This window comes from Ursus maritimus, unplaced genomic scaffold (assembly GCF_017311325.1).
Source record: "Ursus maritimus isolate PB19 unplaced genomic scaffold, ASM1731132v1 scaffold_15, whole genome shotgun sequence".
Lineage (NCBI taxonomy): Eukaryota > Metazoa > Chordata > Mammalia > Carnivora > Ursidae > Ursus > Ursus maritimus.
In genome coordinates this window covers 50308469-50328922 of record NW_024423897.1, presented here as the reverse complement: position 1 = coordinate 50328922, position 20454 = coordinate 50308469, and the positions used below count along the sequence as shown (strand labels likewise).

Sequence of the window (20454 nt, the reverse complement as noted above, 5' to 3'; positions counted from 1 at the left end):
CATTGGCACTAAACAATAAAACAAGATTTTTGATGAAAATTTTGAGGAGAAGAGCTCAGCTGGTTATAACATACCCAAGTATTAAAGAAGTCTGTAAAGAAATTTTGAATGATCGGGATATATGCAAGTGAAATTACTTCTGTCAAATTTATATTTAGAAAAGCCTGGCCAAAATGAAAACAATTTTATGTTTTTAAAAGGCAGTGTGCACAATGTCTCCTTTGTTAACACGAGATTTTATTCAGTCAGCTGCCAAAGTCACGTGCAGAAATAAAAAACTCTTAGGACACTAAGGGTCAGGTTGCATTTCAATACTCGGAATGAGCCATAAGAGATGTTAATTTGGTTCAGTTGACAGACTGCTCTGTGTACTATCCTGTCCAGGTTGTAGGGTTAGTGACTTACTGTTTATTAAAGAAATAGGTCATGCATGAGCCCTTCTCAGAACTTACCCACTGTGAACCACAATTTCACAAAATCAACTTTCTACCTACAAAAAAATCAATATATGAGTAGCATCTGATTAAAATTAACCAACTTTTATTACTGATGACCACATCAGAAATTAGATGCTGGCTTTATTGTTATTCACCAGTATAACCCAGTGAACTTCATCAACAGCCTTTAAATGCCCAGAGAAACGACACATATACATAAGTGCACGGCCCCATCTTCATGCTAAATTGTGAGGGAAATACTTTCAGCTAAGCCGACAGAAGCACAGTTTCCAAAGAGTAAGTAACAGTCTGTGAAGTAAGCCCTCAGACGATAGAGAAGGAAGGAGATCCTTTTTATTCTCCAGCTTCACTGAGACACAGTTGACATATAATATTGTATCAATTTACCCGGTACGATATGAGCATTTGATACACACGTAAATTGTGACATGACTGTCACACAGAGAGGTAGCATATACTCCACCTCACATAACTCCCATTTTGTTGGGGTGGTGGTGACAACACAGGTCTACTCTCTTAGCAACTTGCAAGTATATAATAGAACATTGCTAACCAGAGCGGCCATGCCATACCTTAGATCCCTAGGACTCATTGGCCTTATGGCTGCAAGTGGATGCCCACCCTTTGGCCAACATCTCCTCATTTCCCTCCCCTCCCAGCCCCTGGCAACTACCAGTCTCCTCTCCCGTTTTTACCAGCAGCTTCTTTAGATGCCACATGTAAGTGAGATCATACAGTATTTGTCTTTCTCTGACTTATGTCACTTAGCAATAATGGTCTCCAGCTTCATCCATATCGTCACAAATAGCAGAATTTCCTTCTTTTGGTATGGCTAAATGATATTCCATTGTATGTATGTACCTATGTATCCGTTGGTCCACCGCTGGACACTTGGGCTGTTTCCATGTCTTGGCTGTTGGGAACAGTGCTGCAGTAAACACAAGTGCAGGCACCAGTTTGCGACAGTGATGTCCTTTCCTTCGGTAAATACCCAGCAGCGGGCTCGCTGGATCATAGGGGAGTTCTATTTTTAAGTTTTTAGGAATCTCCATCCTTTTATGCATAGCGGCTACACCAATTCACATTCCCACCAACAGTGCACAAGGGTTCCCTTTGCAAGGAGCGCCTTTTCCATTTAAAAGCTTCACAATGGCTTTATGAAGACAGAATGGTCCATTATTTGTTTCACCTTTTTACAGTGAATGTAATGATCTTTAAACGAAGCAATTAAAGCCCCACAGAGAGAAGGCCTGGCTCATTCCGAGATTGAGAAAGGACAAACCAGCCAGGGAAGTGGAAAGACCCTGATCCCACACGGCTCACGTGAGCAAAACAGCACCTTTGCCTCCGAAGATCCTCTCATACAGCACTGTATTTTGTCCTTCAAATAAGGTAGTTTTGAATTTTTCAACGTGCAAAACACAAGTACTACCCAGTACCAGACACCAAGAATCACTGTAAGCAACATACCGAATCAAAGAAATTAGACGAATAAATATTGTAATTTCACATCTCCACAATGAATAGAGAACAGAATACAATTACACGGGAGAAACTGCGGCGAACTCAGCCATCAGAAAGAATGAAATCTTGCCATTTGCCACAACACGGATGGAGTTGGAGGGTATTATGTTAAGCAAAATAAGGCAGTGAGAGAAAGACTGGTATCATGATTTCACTCAAACGTGGATTTAAGAAACAAAACAGATGAACACAGGGGAAGGGAAATTAAAAAAGAGGGAGAAAATTGTAAGAGACTCTTAACTACAGAGTTAAGGGAGGTGGGTGGGGGGCATGGGCTAGATGGGTGATGGGTATTAAGGGCATTTGTTTTGATAAGCACTTATATGTAAGTGATAAATCACTAAATTCTACTCCTGAAACCAACATCACACTATATGTTCACTAGCTACAATTTAAATAAAAATTTGCAAAAAAAGAATTGCGGTGACAAAATACTGGAAGTATCCCTTCTACTGTGGATTAAATCTCTCTGAAAGAGTCACTGGCCAAACAAAAGGTAAAAAGATAACAAAATGAAAGAAACGGGAATGATTCTTTGATCCCACTTCGGATCACCAGCTACAATCCTGGTCCCAATTCTGACACAGGGTGAGGGGGGCAGGAGGGGGACACTCCCCACACCACCCAGCAATTCTAGGTCACCAGATGAGTGGTCTACAATTCAATTAGATTCTGACATTATCTACCTGGAGATAGTGTCAGATCCCCCAGGTTATGGCTCAGCCCTACAAGACTGTCCCCTCCCCCACTTCAGATGCCAATTGCAACCCAGGCTGTCACTGTGCTTCTATAGATTGGAGGTTCCAACAAGCCCCTCCCTTGAGTCCCATTAATTGGCTCCAGCAGCTCCCAGAACTCAAACATTTTACTTAGTAGATTACAGGTTCCTTACAAAAGATGTAACTCAGAAACACCCAGCTGGAAGAGAAGCATAGTGCAAGCATAGGGCAAGGTATGGAGAAAGAGTGGGGAGCTTACATGCCCTCCCCAGGTGTGCTGCTCCCCCATAGATCATGTGTCCACCCACCTGGAAGCTTTCCAAACACTGTCCTTTTGGGTTTTTATGGAGGCTTCATTACACAGGCATGACTGATTAAATCATTGGCCATTGGTGACTGATTCAACCTCCAGCCCCTCTCTCTTCCCCAGAGAAGGGGAGCAGGACTGAAATTTCCAACCCTCTAATCACAAGGTTGGTTCCCCTGTCAACCAGCCCCCATCCTTAGGAGCAGTAGAAAAGCCACCTCAGAGGGGAGGGGGCTGGGGGAATGGGATAGACCGGTGATGGGTAGTAAGGAGGGCACGTATTGCATGGTGCACTGGGTGTTATACACAACTAATGAATCATCAAACTTTACATCAGAAACCAGGGATGTACTGTATGGTGACTAACATAATATAATAAAAAAACATTAAAAAAAAAAGAAAGAAAAGCCACCTCATTAACGAAACAAAAGACACCTTTCTCTCAACAGTTAGGAAATTGCAAAGGTTTTAGTGACTCTGCCAGAAACTTGGTGACAAAGGCCAAATCCATATTCTTATGAATCACAATGTCTCAAACATACAGATCCCTCAAATTGCATTATAGACTTTTTAGGGCTGGACCCTTCCATTTGAAAACTCCTCAATCAGCAGATGAGAAAGACTGAGGCCAAGACAGAAGTGACCTTGGCAAGATCATTAGCTGTGCGGTTGGGACCAGGATGGAAGATTAGTTGTAGCTGAATATATATCTAGGTAATTGTGAGGTGAATGAGACCCTCCCTTAAAAAGGTTACTTCTGGGGCACCTGGGTGGCACAGTTGGTTAAGCAACTGACTCTTGGTTTTGGCTCAGGGTGTGATCTCAGGATCATGAGATTGACCCCTGCATCAGGCTCCTCACTTAGCAGGAGTCTGCTTGAGATTCTCTCTCCCTCTCCTTCTGCCCCTTCCCCTGCTCCCGTGCTCACTCTCTCTCCATCTCACTGAAATAAATAAATTTAAAAAAAAAGTTATTTCCATTATCATGCTTTCTCTGGGGGCACATGAGCAAAGTAGTGAAATACTATAAATCTAAAAAAAGCTATATTATAAGGAGCTACTCACTTCCCGACCAGACCCAGCATTGATAAAGTGAGTTCCTTGCTCCTGCTGTGCTCACTAATATTTTTTCCAAATCATTATCAAACACTCAAACAGCTTCAAAACAGGCAACTTGTGGGTAGGTTAGAAGGGCTTGAACAGCAAGGGCTCTAGAAAAGCAGGCAATTGGTACCTTCACCAGTCAAAAAAAGTACCAGTAAATCACAAAGTGCTTTTTAAAATTCCTTTGAAATTACACTAGCTCACTGTGTCACATCGTCCCCTTAACCAAAATGAAGGAGCAAGCTCAATTTCTTCACTTGCACAGGAAGCTTAGACACTTGCCCAAGGAGGTCCAGTGTGTCTGTGGCAGGCAGGACTAGAACCCAAGCCCCGTACTACCAGGCCAGCCAGGGGTGGGTCTGTGTCTTAGAGGAGCCTACATGCCACAAGGGCACCACCGTTAACCAATTTCAAATCACTCTCTCTGATCCTGTTCTTAGCAACAGCCTTCTGATCTAAATTTGATTTCCCAAGCAGACTCCCCTGCTTAAAACAACCAACTTGGAGAACCTGACAAGCATTACTTTGGCCAGGTGGTCAAGGTTAACACCATAAGTGATAAATCACATCAATGGGAAGTACCCTTAATACAATGTGATGACAATGACACTTAACCTCTGTGCTCTTCTTCCCCAAACCCATAACCGCAGTCTAGTCATAAGAAAAACACCAAATTCTAATAAAGGGACATCCTACAATGTACCTGACTAGTACTCCTCAAAACTGTCGAGGTCAACAAAAATAAGAAAAGTCTGAGAAACTGTCATAGCCGAGAGGGGAGCCTAAGGAGTTATGTCTGTGAAATGCATTGTGGAATCCTGGGTGGGATCCTAGAACAAAAAAAGGACATCAGGCGAAAACTAGGGAAATCTGCACATAGCACGGACTTCTGGCTAAGAAGGAGATCTTGACAATGGGCTCATTAATTGTGACAATGTGCGGTGGTAATGTAATATTACTATATGAAGAGAAGAAAGGTAGGGGACGTACTATCTGTATATGGAAACTCTATCTTCTCAATTTTCTGTAAATCTCAACTGTTCTATAACAGAAAGTCAATGTTAAAGAAGGAGAGAACCACTAATGGATTTAAATCCGCTGGACATCTTGGAGCCTCTGTCACCTACCTCTTGTTAGTGATAACATCGAAAAAAAAACACCTATTTCCTTACCTTTCACTGAGGCTTCTCCACAACTGTGCACCTGTAATAAGGAGAGGCAAAAAGCAAAACATTAATGGAGGTGTTTTTCTCTTGAGGCATTTCTCAACTTAGAAATATCCTGAGCTCTTTAACGTGACATGCTCAGGGGCACCTGGGTGGCTCAGGTCATGATCCCAGGACCTGATCGAGTCCCACATCGGACTCCCTGCTCAGCAGGGAGTCTACTTTCCCTCTCCTTCTGCCCCTCCCCCAGGCTCGTGCACGTGCATGCTCTCTCTCTCAAATAAATCACTAAATCTTTAAAAAATGAAATGCTTAGATATTTAAACTCTAGGAATTATCAAACCATTCAGTGTATACCTCCTGTACCATAATTAATTCGGGTGATTAGTCCATGAACGTTTGAGATCCTACTACATGCAAAACACTTGGACAGGTGCCTTGAGAGATAGAGCCCTACATCACACGTGGTCCTGCCTCGGGGACCTGACCGTTCAGTGGGGCAGTCCTGGCAGGCACTCAAGTACATACAAACCGAGGCAGGTGGTGTAGGAACTACACAAAAAGCCCAAACTATGAGGGTTCAGGGAAGAGAGAAAATAGGGCTGCTCGGGGAAGCACCAATAACCGAGGCGGCATTTAAGGTAGGCTCTGAAACGGTACCGACAAAAGAACTAAGACAACTGTTGCTTGAAGGAGATTTTTTATCTATCCTTTCTTTAGGTGTTTCAAGCTTTTATCTAGGCTCAAATGAAATCAACAGAAAAAAATGTACACTTAGATCAATCATTTGCTTCCTCGATGGGCTTGCTTCCTTCACTGCACTATAACTTAATATTATACTCCCGGCTACCAGCTTTAGTGGGGTGCAGTAAGCAAAATGGCCACGAGATGGTTTCTGTATTTTACCATCAAACGAATGCCAACGATGTTGTCCGTTTTGTTCTGCAGTAACCCCTATCAAAGATCTATGTAATAAATTCTTAAAATTGAGTCCCCAGGGAAAAAAAAAAGTTTCTCAAACTTGCTTGTATTCTTTCATTGGACTATTAGAATTGTTCAGTTGGTCTAACTTCCCTTTTCACCTTGGCTGCTGGTAAGCCCAGAGATGAACGTGTCACTCAGTTACAGTCACCTACATCCTGTTCTTCTACTATAGTCACCTAGAATCCTGTTTTTCTACGACACCTTCTTAAAAGAGTCTCATTTTTTATAATCCTTACAAGCTTTTGGGGTCAGACGGCATACATTTGGGGTCAGATGGCATGTCAAACAAAGCAAATAAAGAATTCAAAAGAATCCAAGCAATTCTGAGCACTAGTGAGGCCTCAAGCTGAAGCTGGACAGTGGGATAAAGTCGAGCACTTCCCACCCACCTGTCATATGACATTTCTCTGCTAACACTGGATCCAAGAGTGGAGAAAGCAGATAACACCATGGGCTGTTTGCTTGTTTGGTCTGTCATTAACAGTGAGGAAAAGGAGTATGGTTGCTAGCTAAGGGAACAGGACATTTAGAATGGCAAGGACAGGAGCACTGCAGCCACAGAGCACAGAGCAGGTGGGGCTGTGCGGGGCTGGGGGGCAGCGCAGCGGGAAGAGGCTGGGCAGGGCAGCACTTAACTGAAAGCGGAGAGCGGGATCCCCAGGAGCAAGGGGCTGGAAGACCATGGCAGAAATGGGCAGTGCAGATTTCGCAGGAAGAAGGGTATAAAGAGACAGAGGGGGAAATGCTCCACTGGTGGCCACGTGGGGACCCGATGAGCCCTCCGCCCACCACACAGGGCAGTACTCGAATAGGATAGTAAGGGGGTGGAAATTCTGGCCTCTTCTGGAATGAAAAGAAGGGGGAGGCGATCGAGGAACAGCCTATGGCTGCAGAAAAGTCCCCCAGGGCCCGGATGAAGAGGAAGGGTGCACTCAAGGTAGGCACCAGGAGCAGTGAGCGAGAAATGCACCATGGCTAGAGGCGGCTCACGCTGCTGACTCGTAACAGACACGCGGGCTCTGGAAGGTTCCACAGAGATTAATCACCTGAAAGGATCTCCATCCTTGGGTTCACCTACTTCATAGGAAGCATCTAAGATGGTATTAAAGACAACAACGTGGGGGACGTCTGGGTGGTTCCGTCAGTGAAGCATCTGCCTTTAGCTCAGGTCATGATCTCAGGGTCCTGGGTTTGAGCCCCGCATCAGGCTCCCTGCTCAGTGGGGGGCCTGCTTCTCCCTCTCCCCACCCCCCACGCATGCTCTCGCTCTCCCTTACACACACTCTCTCTCTCTCTCAAATAAATAAAATCTTGAAGGAAAAAAGATAGCCATGCGGGAAGAGGAGAAATACAACGAAATTCTTAGTAATAGAAGTTTGGAGACCTCGACAAGGAGGGGGAAGAGCCCCGTGAGCCTGAGGCCTCACTCCTGCTTTCCCAGCGGCTGCTGCAGAGCCAACGCATCCAGCCCGAGTGGCTGGCAGGTCTGGTGTAAGCCATGGAGTTTCCATCACTGCATCTGGCACGAACTTGGAAGCCTCCCAGAGACCCATTCATCACAGCAGGGCCCTGGGCTGAGAAGTCTGCAGAGGCGGGCTCCTGCCAACTATGTGCAGGGCTCAAACGGGCCTTTGTCTCCAAAGACTCCACTGAAGGGGGCCGCAGCCGGCACCAGTGCTCCTTCGGTCATAGGCTGAGGGGCGCTGGGAAATCACGGCCTTTAATCCCGATTCTCCTTTTCTCTTTGTGCAGTAGAAATGCTATATTCAGAGCAAAGCCACCCCGTTAAAACCCTGACAGAAAGCTCGGCCTGGGACAAATGCCTGCCCTACAGGATGGGGTGTGAGAGCTCCCCCGGGGCAGGGAGGCCGGGGGGTGTCTGGAAGCCTCTGGAAGCCCCGCACTGAGCCCCGCACAGAAAGGCGCTCCACACAGATCGCCCGATGAGTGAACAAACCCCCCGTTGTTCAGATTCCCCATCAGCGCTGAATGGCGCAGAGGGCGCAGAGGGTCACTGCACCCAAGGTACTCCTATTCGATGCTCTTATGCGACCCTCACACAGCGGCATGATTGTGGGTCGGTTTCTGCCATTTCATGGCATAAGGTGACTGAGTGACGGCAGGCCTTTCTGCCCTGAACCCTGCAAAATCTTACTTTATATGGAAAAAGGGAGGTGCCATATGGGATTCAGTCAAGGATCAGGAGGTGGGAGACTGTCCTGGGTTATCCAGGCTGGCCCCCACATGCAATCACAAGTATCCCTGTAAGAGGGAGGCAGGGCGAGAGCTGACGAGGAGGGAAGAGGGGAAGGGGCTGTGAGCACCGAGGCAGGGAGTGGAGTGATGAGGCTGCGAGCCAATACACCAAGCAACCACCCGAGGCTGGGAGGGCAAGGAATGCTTCCCTCGAGCCTCCAGAGGGAGCATGGCCCTGGCGGCACCCTGATTCTGGCCCCACGGTACTGATATTGCACTGCTGGCCTCCAGAACAGTGACAGAAGAACCTTCTGTTGTTCTGAGCCACCATGCTGAGGACGATTTGTTACCACTGCCCCAGGACACTAACACAGTCTATGACAGGTGCCCTTCATGGCTGGGAAGTGGAGAGAATGAGCTCAAGGACTAGACCCTTTAGGCTCGTATTCTTCCAACTCTCCTGGCTTAGTTTTGTAAAGGACCGAACCTTTGTAAGCAGAGGTGCCCCACCCTACAGGAACATGAAAGTCCCACATTTGCAAGAACAACGAGCCAATGAGTCAAGGCTGAGAACGATCTCTGCATGAGCCGCCAAGAGTAAGAAAAGAGCAGTTGTAAAGTTTTCCAGCTCTGTCCTTGCCTTCCGTGCTCATCTGTTCCTTTATGATGTGTGCCCAGATGGGACCCAATTTGAAGGAACACTCCATCAACCAAGGTGCTCATCTGAAATGGCTGCTGACAATTTTTAAGCAGTTCTTTTCTTTGAAGATTCCCCTGAGAAGGGTCCTGGAGGGTGAAATGTTACAAAGTCTAGCCTACCCATTATGTATCAGGGCAGAAACAGGGCATCGCCGTGCGTGGATCGGACCGGCCCTGTGCAAAACCCCACGGGGTGAGATATCCCACCTCTGGGCGGCCTCATACATCTGTGGTGAACAGAAAATACTGGGGCAGGAGACGGATAGCGTTAAAAGTTAGGGAGCTGGTGGCTCAGCCAGTTAAGCATCTGACTCCTGATTTCGACTCAGGTCATGATCTCAGGGTCCTGGGATCGAGCTCCCTGTCGGGCTCCATGCTCAGCGGGGAGTCCGCTTGAAGATTCTCCCTCTCCCTCTGCCCCTCCCCCTGCTTGTGTTCTCTCTCTCTCTCAAATAAATACATAAATCTTAAAAATAAAAGTTAGGGAGCCGTGTGACTGTTCTCTGAAACAGAAAAAGATGGGGCAGGAGGGAGGGGAGAGAGGGAGCAATGCATGTAGGAACATAATCGTCATCTACGGATTCACGAAAAGCAGTAACTGCCCACAAACGCATGGGGGGGAGGTCAAGCCTCCAGTTTGGTCCTGCCCCATTCCAGTAGATTGACTCCTCTCGTAAATTCTTCAAATTAACAAGTTTTTGTCACCTTCCCAGATCGCTAGATTGAAGGAATTTCCTTCAAACCTTGAAACACAGCAATGTAAAACCATCCTTCTGAAAATGGCTTGCACAGGATTTACTCTACGAACTGTAGAGACTTGAAAGATAAACCAGAGCTAAAGCACCCTGTAGAACGTGGTGATGGTGAATCGTTAGCAGCTTCTATTCCCCGTCTCAGCATTGCCTTTCGGGAGAATGAGGGTGCTTCCCACGAGGCAGGGCTCAGGATCCCTGCCAGGGCAAGAGCTCTGGGAAGTGTCTATACGCACTGATCCATATGGACCCCATCCAACATCATCCCTTCGTGTGGGGGTTACACTTCATGAAATCAAATGTCTCACTGTAACCTCCTCCCCTTCGCTGTTTTTTGATCCAATCCATCTTACCACACTGAGGTCCCCAGGGCTCAATTATTCCAAGGAGGGAGTTTTGCTCATTCACAAAAAACGAGTTCAAACGCTGGCAGAAAAGTCCTCTCCAAGTGCATAAAAGCTTGACTCAGATTCATAATACAAATGACTCAGAAAACACCTTGAGTGAATTTCAAAAGTAATTCAATTTCTCACTTCTAAACAATGTTTAAGATTAGTTCATTTTTCATCATCAAGAACTCATTTGTTAAAATTTGCTTAACTGTTACTTGTTTTTTGTTTTAAGTAATCTCTACCCCCAATATGGGAGTTGAACTCACGAGCCTGAGATGAAGAGTCATACCTCTACTGACTGAGACAGCCAGGCACCCAAACTATTACTTGTTAAGCCCTGAATTGTTTTTTCTTCACTGAGGCAGAGAAAGTTTTTATATAAACGAGGCCATCTTCCAGTGGTCCAAGTTTTGTCATGTGGGATGTAATAAATATTTCACTGTTACCCTTGCTGCAGCCTACTCACTTATCAAAATGATAGTTAAGTAACACTTAGAGCCAAAGAGAAACCAGCACACACAAACCTTTCGCCCAGGAGCAGTAGCTATGACTAGGGAAAACATCAGGTAAGTAAATAATAAGTATTAAATAAATATTTACCAAATAAATAAATACTCCATAAGCATTAATAATACCAAAGTCAATGCCTACATAATCTGTTATTTTGTTCTCTTTTAAAACTACGTGGTTAATATGCCTACACAAAGATCAGACAGGCGGGGTCTAGAAAATTACATACCATAAAAATGAATTCTCAGTTTTCTTACCTCTAGCTCTAGACAAAACCATATCCTTTATTATTTGCATAATAACGCGCCCAAGTATCATGACAGAAATCAGGTGATACACTCTCCATGGAGTCAGTGCAAGGAACCTGTAACAGTAAAAACAGACAAATCATTATTTCAATGTGAGGATTTCTATCCTTTTTTTAAAATTAGGTTTACTTTCAGGGCATGTGAGTGGCTCAGTCGGTTAAGCACCTGCCTTCGGCTCAGGTCCTGATCGCAGGGTTCTGGGATTGTCCCTACCCCCCCATCCCCCACCCCTTCATGGTCAGTCTGCTTCTCTCTCTGCCCCTCCCCCTACTCCTATTCTTGCTTTCTCTCTCACACACCCTCTCTCAAATGAAGAAAAAAAAAAAATTAGGTTTAGTTTCCACCATAGAAACAATCCAAATTTCAGTTTTCAGAATCCCTCCAATGAGACCACATCAAAGCGACTTCCTGGGCATCAAAGTCAGCAAAATAAAAGCGCTTGAACCACGTATGCTTTCGTGCTGGGCTTTCTGCCGTAACCTCTAATTTGGGCAGAGGATTTGCTATGCTGGGTGTGGCCCAAATATCAGTCTGCCAACAGATGGAGAGTGGAATTGACCTGCAACCGAATCACGAGGCCCTGGAAGGGCAGAGCGGCAGGGTTTTCCGACATGCAGGGCAGCTCCTGCAGGTGCTCTGACTCGCTGCCCTCTCGGTGCTGCTTTTATGCCACATTTATTTAACTATCACCCCCTCCCTCCAATCTCTCGAAAACATCAATTAAGGATCCAAGGGGCTAGCCTCTTCTCTTTAAGATCATTACCCCTTGTCTATCCCGCCCCTTCCTCTCCAGAGGGAAAGAAGGAATTCTTTACCATGCACAGTACACGAACACTGCTGAACTTTTTCATAATAGGGCTGATAAAGGAATGGAATGACTAATAAGTCACAAGCTCTGAGGCTTCATGTCGAGGGTGAAGCCTGTTCTATACAGGCTATTAGCCAAACTGCCAATTAATATTAATTTTGATGTAATCATAATCACAGAAACACTAACTTAACATCTATGTCATTTAATACTAGTTGCAAGGCACGCAAGCTTTATAGAGAAGAACACATACTACAAAGAAAGAACCCTGTCTTCCAGGAACTTATTTCCTCATCAGAGAGGAACACAGGCCAAGCTAACAAAATCCAAGACAATGAGTCTTAGGTACTCTAATAAAACATGAGCAAAGAACAAAGAGAAGCAAAGAAGGAGGAATGATTAGCTCACTAATCAGGGAAGATTTTATAGAAGCGGCCCTTGAACTTGGCCGGGCAGGATGGATGTAATTCAGAGGAAAACAGAGGCTGTTCCAGTTGGAGGATACAACATGTACAGAAGATCAGAGTCAGAGAAGGGGAAGGTATGCCTGGGGCATGCCGAGTGCTCTGGGGTGCCCCAGCAGCAGGAGATGGATAAAGGAGAGATTTGGGAGACTGGCAGGGAGAGAAGATATGAGGGGACTGGCTGGGAGCACACTGTGGCAGGCCCTGAATGATATGCTAGGGCATTTTGTCTCAACGCTACTGGCAATAAAGAGAAAGCCAAAGGTATAGGGTAGGAAAATGGAATGATGGGCGATTTAGGAAAACACCTGTGGGCAACTGAGAAGATCAGGTGGGACAGTGAGGAGGCATGGACTTCAGGACATCTTTTAGAAGGTCGTGCAATGTGTTTGGTGAAAAGTGGTCAATGTGAGATGCTGGTGAAGTTATGGATAAAGCCGTCCAGCAGAAGGTGGGCAACCCAGGTTCCAGCTCTGGTTCTAATATTAGCTATGTGTGTGACCTGGGCCAGGAAAATGAGCAGGTAGAATAGGTCTGTGCTTCTTAAATACTGGTCTGCCACAGCCACAGGCTGCTGCCTGGAAAGCTTGTTAAGATACAAATTCCCACACCCAGGTTCCTCCCCACAGATCCTCTGAAACAGGTGGTCCCATTACTAATATTTACATTCAACAAATACTTCTTTGTAAAGTGTCTACATCGGGCCAGCCACTGTGCTACCAAAAGGAAGTAGTGAACAAGAAGCACAGAGGGAAGGAGCAGATGTACCAAAAAATCCATAATGCCAACATCTATGCCTTTTTAGTGATAATAATTTGTCCTTCTACTCCGGGACTGCTGCTGGCTCTCTTCTGTGAGCTCATATATGTTTGTATTAACCAAGGCTGTTTTTTGGTATGGTTTCTTCTTGCTCACCTCCTCCTATCAGCTTATGATTGCCACTTGCTGCTGTCTGTGTGTGCAAGGCTCACTCAGTTTTCCCCATCTGACCCTGACGTGACAATTTTCAAAATTTTTGATGGTGACACAGAGTAAGATATTCACGTACATCTAAATTCATAAAATGAAACCAAAATTTCAAAAATATTATTTATCCTTTTTTGAGAGAGAGAGAGAGAGAGCAGGAGCAGAAGGAGAGGGAGAGAGAGAATCTCAAGCAGACTCTGCTCAGCATGGAGCCCAATGCAGGACTCTATCTCACAATCCTAAGATCATGACCTAAGCTGAAATCAAGAGTCGGATGCTTAACAAACTGAGCCACCAAAGCACCCCAATCTATCTTTTTTCAAAGATTTTTTAAAGTAATCTCTATACCCAATGTGGGGCTTGAACTCATAACCCTGCAATCAAGAGTTATACACTCTACCGACTGAGACAGCAGGGGCCCCCAAATAACATTTAACCTTATAATTTGGAACGCCTTCTCATATTTTCCATTCAATTCTATTATATTTGTAAATGCTGACTGTAATTTTAAGGTGATTCAAGGCTCATAAATGAGTTGTAACTCACAGTTCCATTCACTGCATCAGGATCTACAGATGTTAAATTAGTACGTTTTGTTAGAATAACCAGCTTTGCAGAGTCAGGCAAAGCCCTAGGAAAGCTCTCTAAAGTTTAAAGGTCTCCACTTAACCAGGAAACTAGTTAAATGTCTTTAAAACAATAAAGAAATCAAAGTCAACCCAAGCAGCAAAGGCCATTAGTTATGCTCTCAGCGAAAGTTATGATCTTCCAGGAATAGAAAAATCAGGTAATGACAGGACTTTAACCCTCAGCCCCGGCTCCTAGAAGACTTCCCTTGGAGGGCAGTGACTGCCACAGCAACTCCAGCTAGGTGTCCAGGGCAAGGGTCCAGGGGGCATTTTGGCTAAGGGTCTCGCTGGTCATTAAAAATCCTCAGTCATACTGGATTAAGAAGTTGTGGTCCATATATACAATGGAACATTACTCAGCTATCAGAAAGAACGAATTCTCAACATTTGCTGCAACATGGACGGCACTGGAGGAGATAATGCTAAGTGAAATAAGACAAGCAGAGAAAGACAATTATCATATGATTTCTCTCATCTATGGAACATAAGAACTAGGAAGATCGGTAGGGGAAGAAAGGGATAAAGAAAGGGGGGGTAATCAGAAGGGGGAATGAAGCATGAGAGACTATGGACTCTGAGAAACAAACTGAGGGCCTCAGAGGGGAGGGGGGTGGGGGATTGGGATAGACCGGTGATGGGTAGTAAGGAGGGCACGTATTGCATGGTGCACTGGGTGTTATACACAACTAATAAATCATCGAGCTTTACATCAGAAACCGGTGTATGGTGACTAACATAATATAATAAAAAATATAATATAATATAATAAAAAATCATAAAAAAAAACCAAAAAAACCAAACTCTACTATAAAAATCCTCAGTCATAAAGGCTGGACTGTTTAATAAATGATGCTGCGATCATTTGCAATCCATCTGGAAGAAAGGAAAATTGTGTCTCTATCACCAAACACATTAAGGTGAATGAGAAAGGAATAATAATATTTTGCAACCAGGTCAGCACATTTCCCCCAAAAGGCCAGATAGAACATATTTTCAGCTTCATGGGTCATATGGTCTGTCATAACCATCAACTCTGTCACAGCGTGAAAGCAGCATAAATATCATATAAGAGGATGGGCATGGTCGTGTTCCAATAAACTTCATTTACCAACACACACACACACACACACACACACACTCGAATCCTCGGTCAGGTGCAAAAACAATCCCAACAACCGTTTAGGAAAGGAGAGCTGAAATTGTATGGGGTTCCACAAGTGCTACCTTAGTAGGTTAGCGCCCTCGGCTCCAGGACTTAAGTACAGAAATGTTTGCAAAGCAAATCCCTAATAGTAATCATTCGTACTTAGAAAAACCTATGCATATTTGGTATTTTAATTATTTATACTGTTTAAGATGATTCATTTCATGGTTCCAGTTTAAAGTACGTGGCTGTATAGACTTGTGATTTGAAATTACAATCTTTGGAACACATGAATTTAATTTCTTCCTTTTCCAGGAATTGCCTAATATTCGGGAGAGCTTAGGTTGTTACAGCCTTTTCTTGAAAATTTCTACTTTGGTAAATTTCAAGCACATATAAAAAGAGATACTAAAGTGTCATAAAGAAGTCACAACAATTTTGCATCCATGGCCCCATTCCATGTTCCCACCAAGTTCTCCCTGCCATCCCCACCACCCAAGATTATTTGGAGCAAATCCCATCATATAATTTTTGTAATATTGTAATTGACATTTTCCCACAAATCTTCCCCAAAAGGACTTTTTAACCTAACAATAAAAACACTATCTGCCCTTTAAAAATTGTTTTATTTCCTTAATGCCATCAGCTATCCCATCAGCACGCACATTTACCCAATCACCTTTTGTACACACAGACTGAAACAAGATGGGAAGAAGTCATACAATGAAATTGATGTGTGTTTTGAGTTTCCTATAATTTATAGTCTCCTGCGCGCGTGCTCTCTCTCTCTGTTCTTTGTGGAAGAAACAAACTCATTTGTCCAGTAAAATTTTCCAGAGTCTGAGAATCATTCATGGAATCCTGTGCTTAACATTTTCCTCCATGCCTTGAGCAGACTATAAAAACTGGAAGTTAGATCTAGAGACCTGACTGGATTTAGGTTCAAAATTCCAACTACGTGATAGGTGGTGTTGGGCGTTTCCGTCAGGAGGCACATATTGTCTGGGTGTCTGGTGTCTCTGTTTCTGTGAGACCAGCAGCCACTGATGGGGACTACCTGACCATCTGTTTCTTAGGAGATACACAAGAGTGAGTGTCCTTCATTCTTGCTTCAGGTATTAGCTGGATCAGATCTATACAGAGGGGAGATCGTTAGAGATCTATAAAGAGAAACGTCCCCTGTCGATGTTTGGTATGTTGAGAGATGGATGTCACAAGAGAAGCAGGATTAATACTTGATTCTTTCTCTTTATTTACCAGCTGTCAAGAAAATGAGGCAGTTCCTTAGTATCCTCTAAAGGTAACTAAGTTGGTTTTCTTCATCTCTTTCTTTAGTGTTATTATGGACACATCTGATGTACTTCAGTGCACGGCAGCATGATTCCTACTGATCCTCAAATGTCCCATCTTGGCTGGTGGGAGCTTATTCAGGCAGGATCCTGAGTCTTTTGGTATAACCTTTTCCTTTTTTTGATGATTTATTTATTTATTTGAGAGAGAGAGAGAGAGCACGAGCAGAGGGAGGGGCAGGGGGAGAGGGAGAAGCAGGCTCCCCGCTGAGCAGGGAGCCCTACGTGGGACTCGATCCCAGGACCCTGAGATCATCACCTGAGCCAAAGGCAGACGCTTAACCCGCTGAGCCACCCAGGTGCCTCAGTTCATTTCTTTTTATTACAGCATAAGATTCTGTTGTATGATGGACCGCTGTTTATTCATTTACCTCCTGAAGGACATCTTGGTTGCTTCCTATTTTTGGCAATTGTGAATAAAATTGCTATTGTGTGCAGGATTTTGTGTGGTCACAAGTTCTCAATTCTTTGGGAACAGCCTTTTTTTTTTTTTTTTTTTTTTTTTTAACAGGTCCATCAGCATGCCAGCTTATTTTGGACTTATAGTCATTTAAAATCTCCACAGAATCTATTTTTCAGATGCGACTTTGGACTCTAAGTATGTCCTATTAAATTTGTTCTTGTTGGACACAACCCATCATTCAAACCTACAGCCCTTAATGGTGTCATCAATCTCATATGTTCTCTTGTCCAGCTTCATAGCACCCACACATTTGCTATCTGGTCATTGGTCCTCATCCACACTATTGATCAAAGTTATCAATCAGTGCTGGTGTCCTGTCACTCCCCATTAGCGACTGCTCCCAGAGTGACCTAGACTTATTAATCAGCACTTTATGAATATGATAGACCAGTCTGCCACTACGTACTTGCCTATATTACTCTATCCTATCCACAAAGGCATAATATTAGATTTTCTTAAACACACTGCTGACACCTAATGCATTCCCAAAGTCTAAGTGTTTGTAAGTGTTGATCTGCTTGACTGATGCTGAGAATTACTTTGAGGTATAACACCGTTCTCAGTTGCAGGACTAAACACCATTAGAACTTGCCAAAGAGTATCACGGGGCCCAGCCTGATCTGAGCCCCAGGGTGACCTTGCTGATCTGCCCTTTCACAGAATTCACATGTGGCCACCACATCTCCCATGGTGGAATTTTAAGGCAAGGATGGCCACACACAGGTGATCAGAGGGTTCCTGAATGCTCAGGAACAATCATAAAGAGATGAGTTGTGGTCAAAATGAAGGATGCCCAAGAAATTACGAGAAGCAGAGTGATAAAATACAGACTTTAAAGAGGGAGGTCTGAGGATATACACCACCCTCATTCAGGGGGTACATAATTTTCCAGGTCCTGTGCAAGGTGAAAATGCTGGGGGTTGGGTGCCTGGGTGGCTCAGTTGGTTAAGCGTCTGCCTTCGGCTCAGGTCATGATCTCAGGGTCCTGGGATTGAGCCCTGCATCAGGTTCCCTGCTCTGAGGTGAGTCTGCTTTCCGCTCTGTCTGCCTCCTGACTTGTGCTCTCTTTCTCTCATGCTCTCTCTCAAATAAATAAAATCTCAAAGAAAAAAAAAAAAAAGGAAATGTTGGGGGTGTGGGAGTCAATACCTTCTTCCTGCCCGTCTGTAACCCTAACCCATGAAAAATGGGTCCCCAAGATATTTCAACCTCCACTCCAGGGCATATTTGGGACCTGGATCCAGGGTGGGTGCAATGCCCATGACCAGTCACCCCTGAACGCACTGTGGCATTGACAGCTGGGGCAAGGGCAGCAACCACCTTATCTTGAGGCTGCAGGACACATGACAATGAGGACCCTCCTCACACTTGTGCTCAGGCCTCCCCGAGAAGGGCAGATGGCCCCAGTGGAACACAAGCCTCCCCCTACTGATACAACCTGCCCACTGTTCTGGGCAGAGGACCCTGGCAGTCCTGCAGAGCAGCTGGGTGGGGAGGGGGAGGCTGGGCAGGACGGCTGACAAGTGGCAGCAGGGGATGGTAAGAACCCCTCAACACTACCTAACACTCCACACCCTCAGCCCTTGTTCCACTGTCCAATTGGACTTCACTTATAAAACACACATTCAAAGATAAAAGAATACAGAATTGCAAGGCAGCAACCACAGAGCAAAGCATTAATCTCCAAGTGTGGGGCCTGTGTGACCATATGGGTCACTCGCCCATTTAACCAGTTCTACCTCACCATATCTTGGGGGGGGGGGTTCCCAAAGCTGACCAATAAAGACTTTTTTCTCCTTAAAATAATTCTTGATTCAATAAGAAAGGCCGCCAACTCTTGCCTTTATCTAAATTAGCCTAGGGACCTATGAGGACATCCGTGGATCCCAGAATGGAGAAAGCACCACTAATCCCTAAGTCTCTGGCTATCTGAAACATCTTTCTATAGATGGACGGGCTTGCCTATACCTAATTAACAGGAAAAAAAAAAACCTACATTTTTTTAAAATTAAAATATCATGTCTGATACAGGTACTTCTTTTAGCTGACATTGGATATAATTTCTATCCGATAAAGGATATCCCAGATTTTGGAGACCAAGGCAAGCAGACATTATATATGACAACTATAATACACATAGACATATCATGATAGGTAAACATTGCAAATGACAATTCCATACTATATGTGTGTGTGTATATATATATATAAATTTTATAGATATCTAAAATTGTATTTATATAATAACCCCATTTGTTGTTGTTTTTTAAAATTTTATTTTTTCATTTGACAGAGAGAGAGCACAAGCAAGGAGAGCGGCAGGCAAGGGGAGAGGGAGAAGCAGTCTGCCTGATACGGGGCTCGATCCCAGGACCCTGGGATCATGACCTGAGCCGAAGACAGACGCTTAATTGACTGAGCACCCCGTAGCCCTGTTTATTCTATAAACACATACTATACGGTTTAGCTGCTTCGGAAAGGTAAATTTCCAAATCACTCTATGCACTTTTCTTTTAACAAACAGTATCCAATTTCTACACGTCAATGTGATGACTGCTTTAAAAAATCCCCCGTTGCCTAGGTGACTCATGTTTAGCTTGTGATTATCACGGCTCACGGATGACTGCTAGCCATGCTTGCATTGCATCGTTCTGATGCACTTTCAGGTTGCCTACATTTTTTCCCCTTGCTCTTTTCCTGCTGTGTGCTTTTTTCTTACTGTTTTCTAAATTTTTCTACACTTTCTTCTCTTTATTCTCGGATTCGGCAACGTTACTTTAAATTTTCATCTGGCCATAGCCCACTTGGCATCGGGATGGTTGACTAGTTCTACTCGTAGGACTGGGCTCTCCTCTGCTATCTGGGTCAGCTAAGAAAGAAGACTCAATCCTTATGTTCAGAGATGAAGGAGGGTGTAAGGACAACTCTCAAGTAAGCCATCATTTTAGCTTTCTGGGCACGGATCGTTCAGGGCCACAGCTTTTCCTTGTCCCTTTAGGGGTCTGCAAGCACCCCACCTGCACACAGGACCCTGGAGGTGCCCGCTCAGCCTCGGCAGTGGAGGAAGCCCCAGCACAGTGGCCAGGCTGGCCAGAGGGCAGGACGGGCCCTGGGCTCTGTGGATAACGTGATGGAAAAGGATGCAAAGATATCAGAGCTACCTTCTGTGGCCTCTACTCCGTGGCTAACTACTAATCTCTAAAAAAAAAAAAAAAAAAAATTGTTTTACTCGTTGTGTATCCATTTGACAAGGAAAAGCTAACTAAAGTTTCCATTTCTTCATGGTGAGTGTTCAAGGCCAAACTAAATGGCTCAACAGGCTAAAATCGTCATAAAGCAAATAAAAGGATAACTCACAAAACAAACGAAAAACTTCTCTGGGTGCACCTGGGTGGCGCAGTTGGTTAAGTGACTGGCTCTTGGTTTCAGCTCAGGTCTGATCGTGGGGTCAGGAGATTGAGCCCCACATCAGGCTCCATGCTCAGTGGGAAGTCTGCTGGAGATTCTCTCTCC

General features: G+C 44.6%; 1 protein-coding gene across 3 annotated transcripts in view; it reads right to left on the bottom strand.

The window, feature by feature from the left end:
- RETREG1 (reticulophagy regulator 1) overlaps nucleotides 1–20454 on the bottom strand; it is a 124068-nt gene that overhangs the window by 81301 nt on the left and 22313 nt on the right. For all 3 annotated transcript variants that reach the window (XM_040630535.1, XM_040630536.1, XM_040630537.1), the window contains exons 2-3: nucleotides 11068–11174; nucleotides 5284–5314 (exon numbers count right to left, since the gene is read on the bottom strand). In XM_040630535.1, the coding sequence (XP_040486469.1) occupies nucleotides 5284–5314; nucleotides 11068–11174 (138 nt within the window). The remainder of the gene's footprint in view (nucleotides 1–5283; nucleotides 5315–11067; nucleotides 11175–20454) is intronic.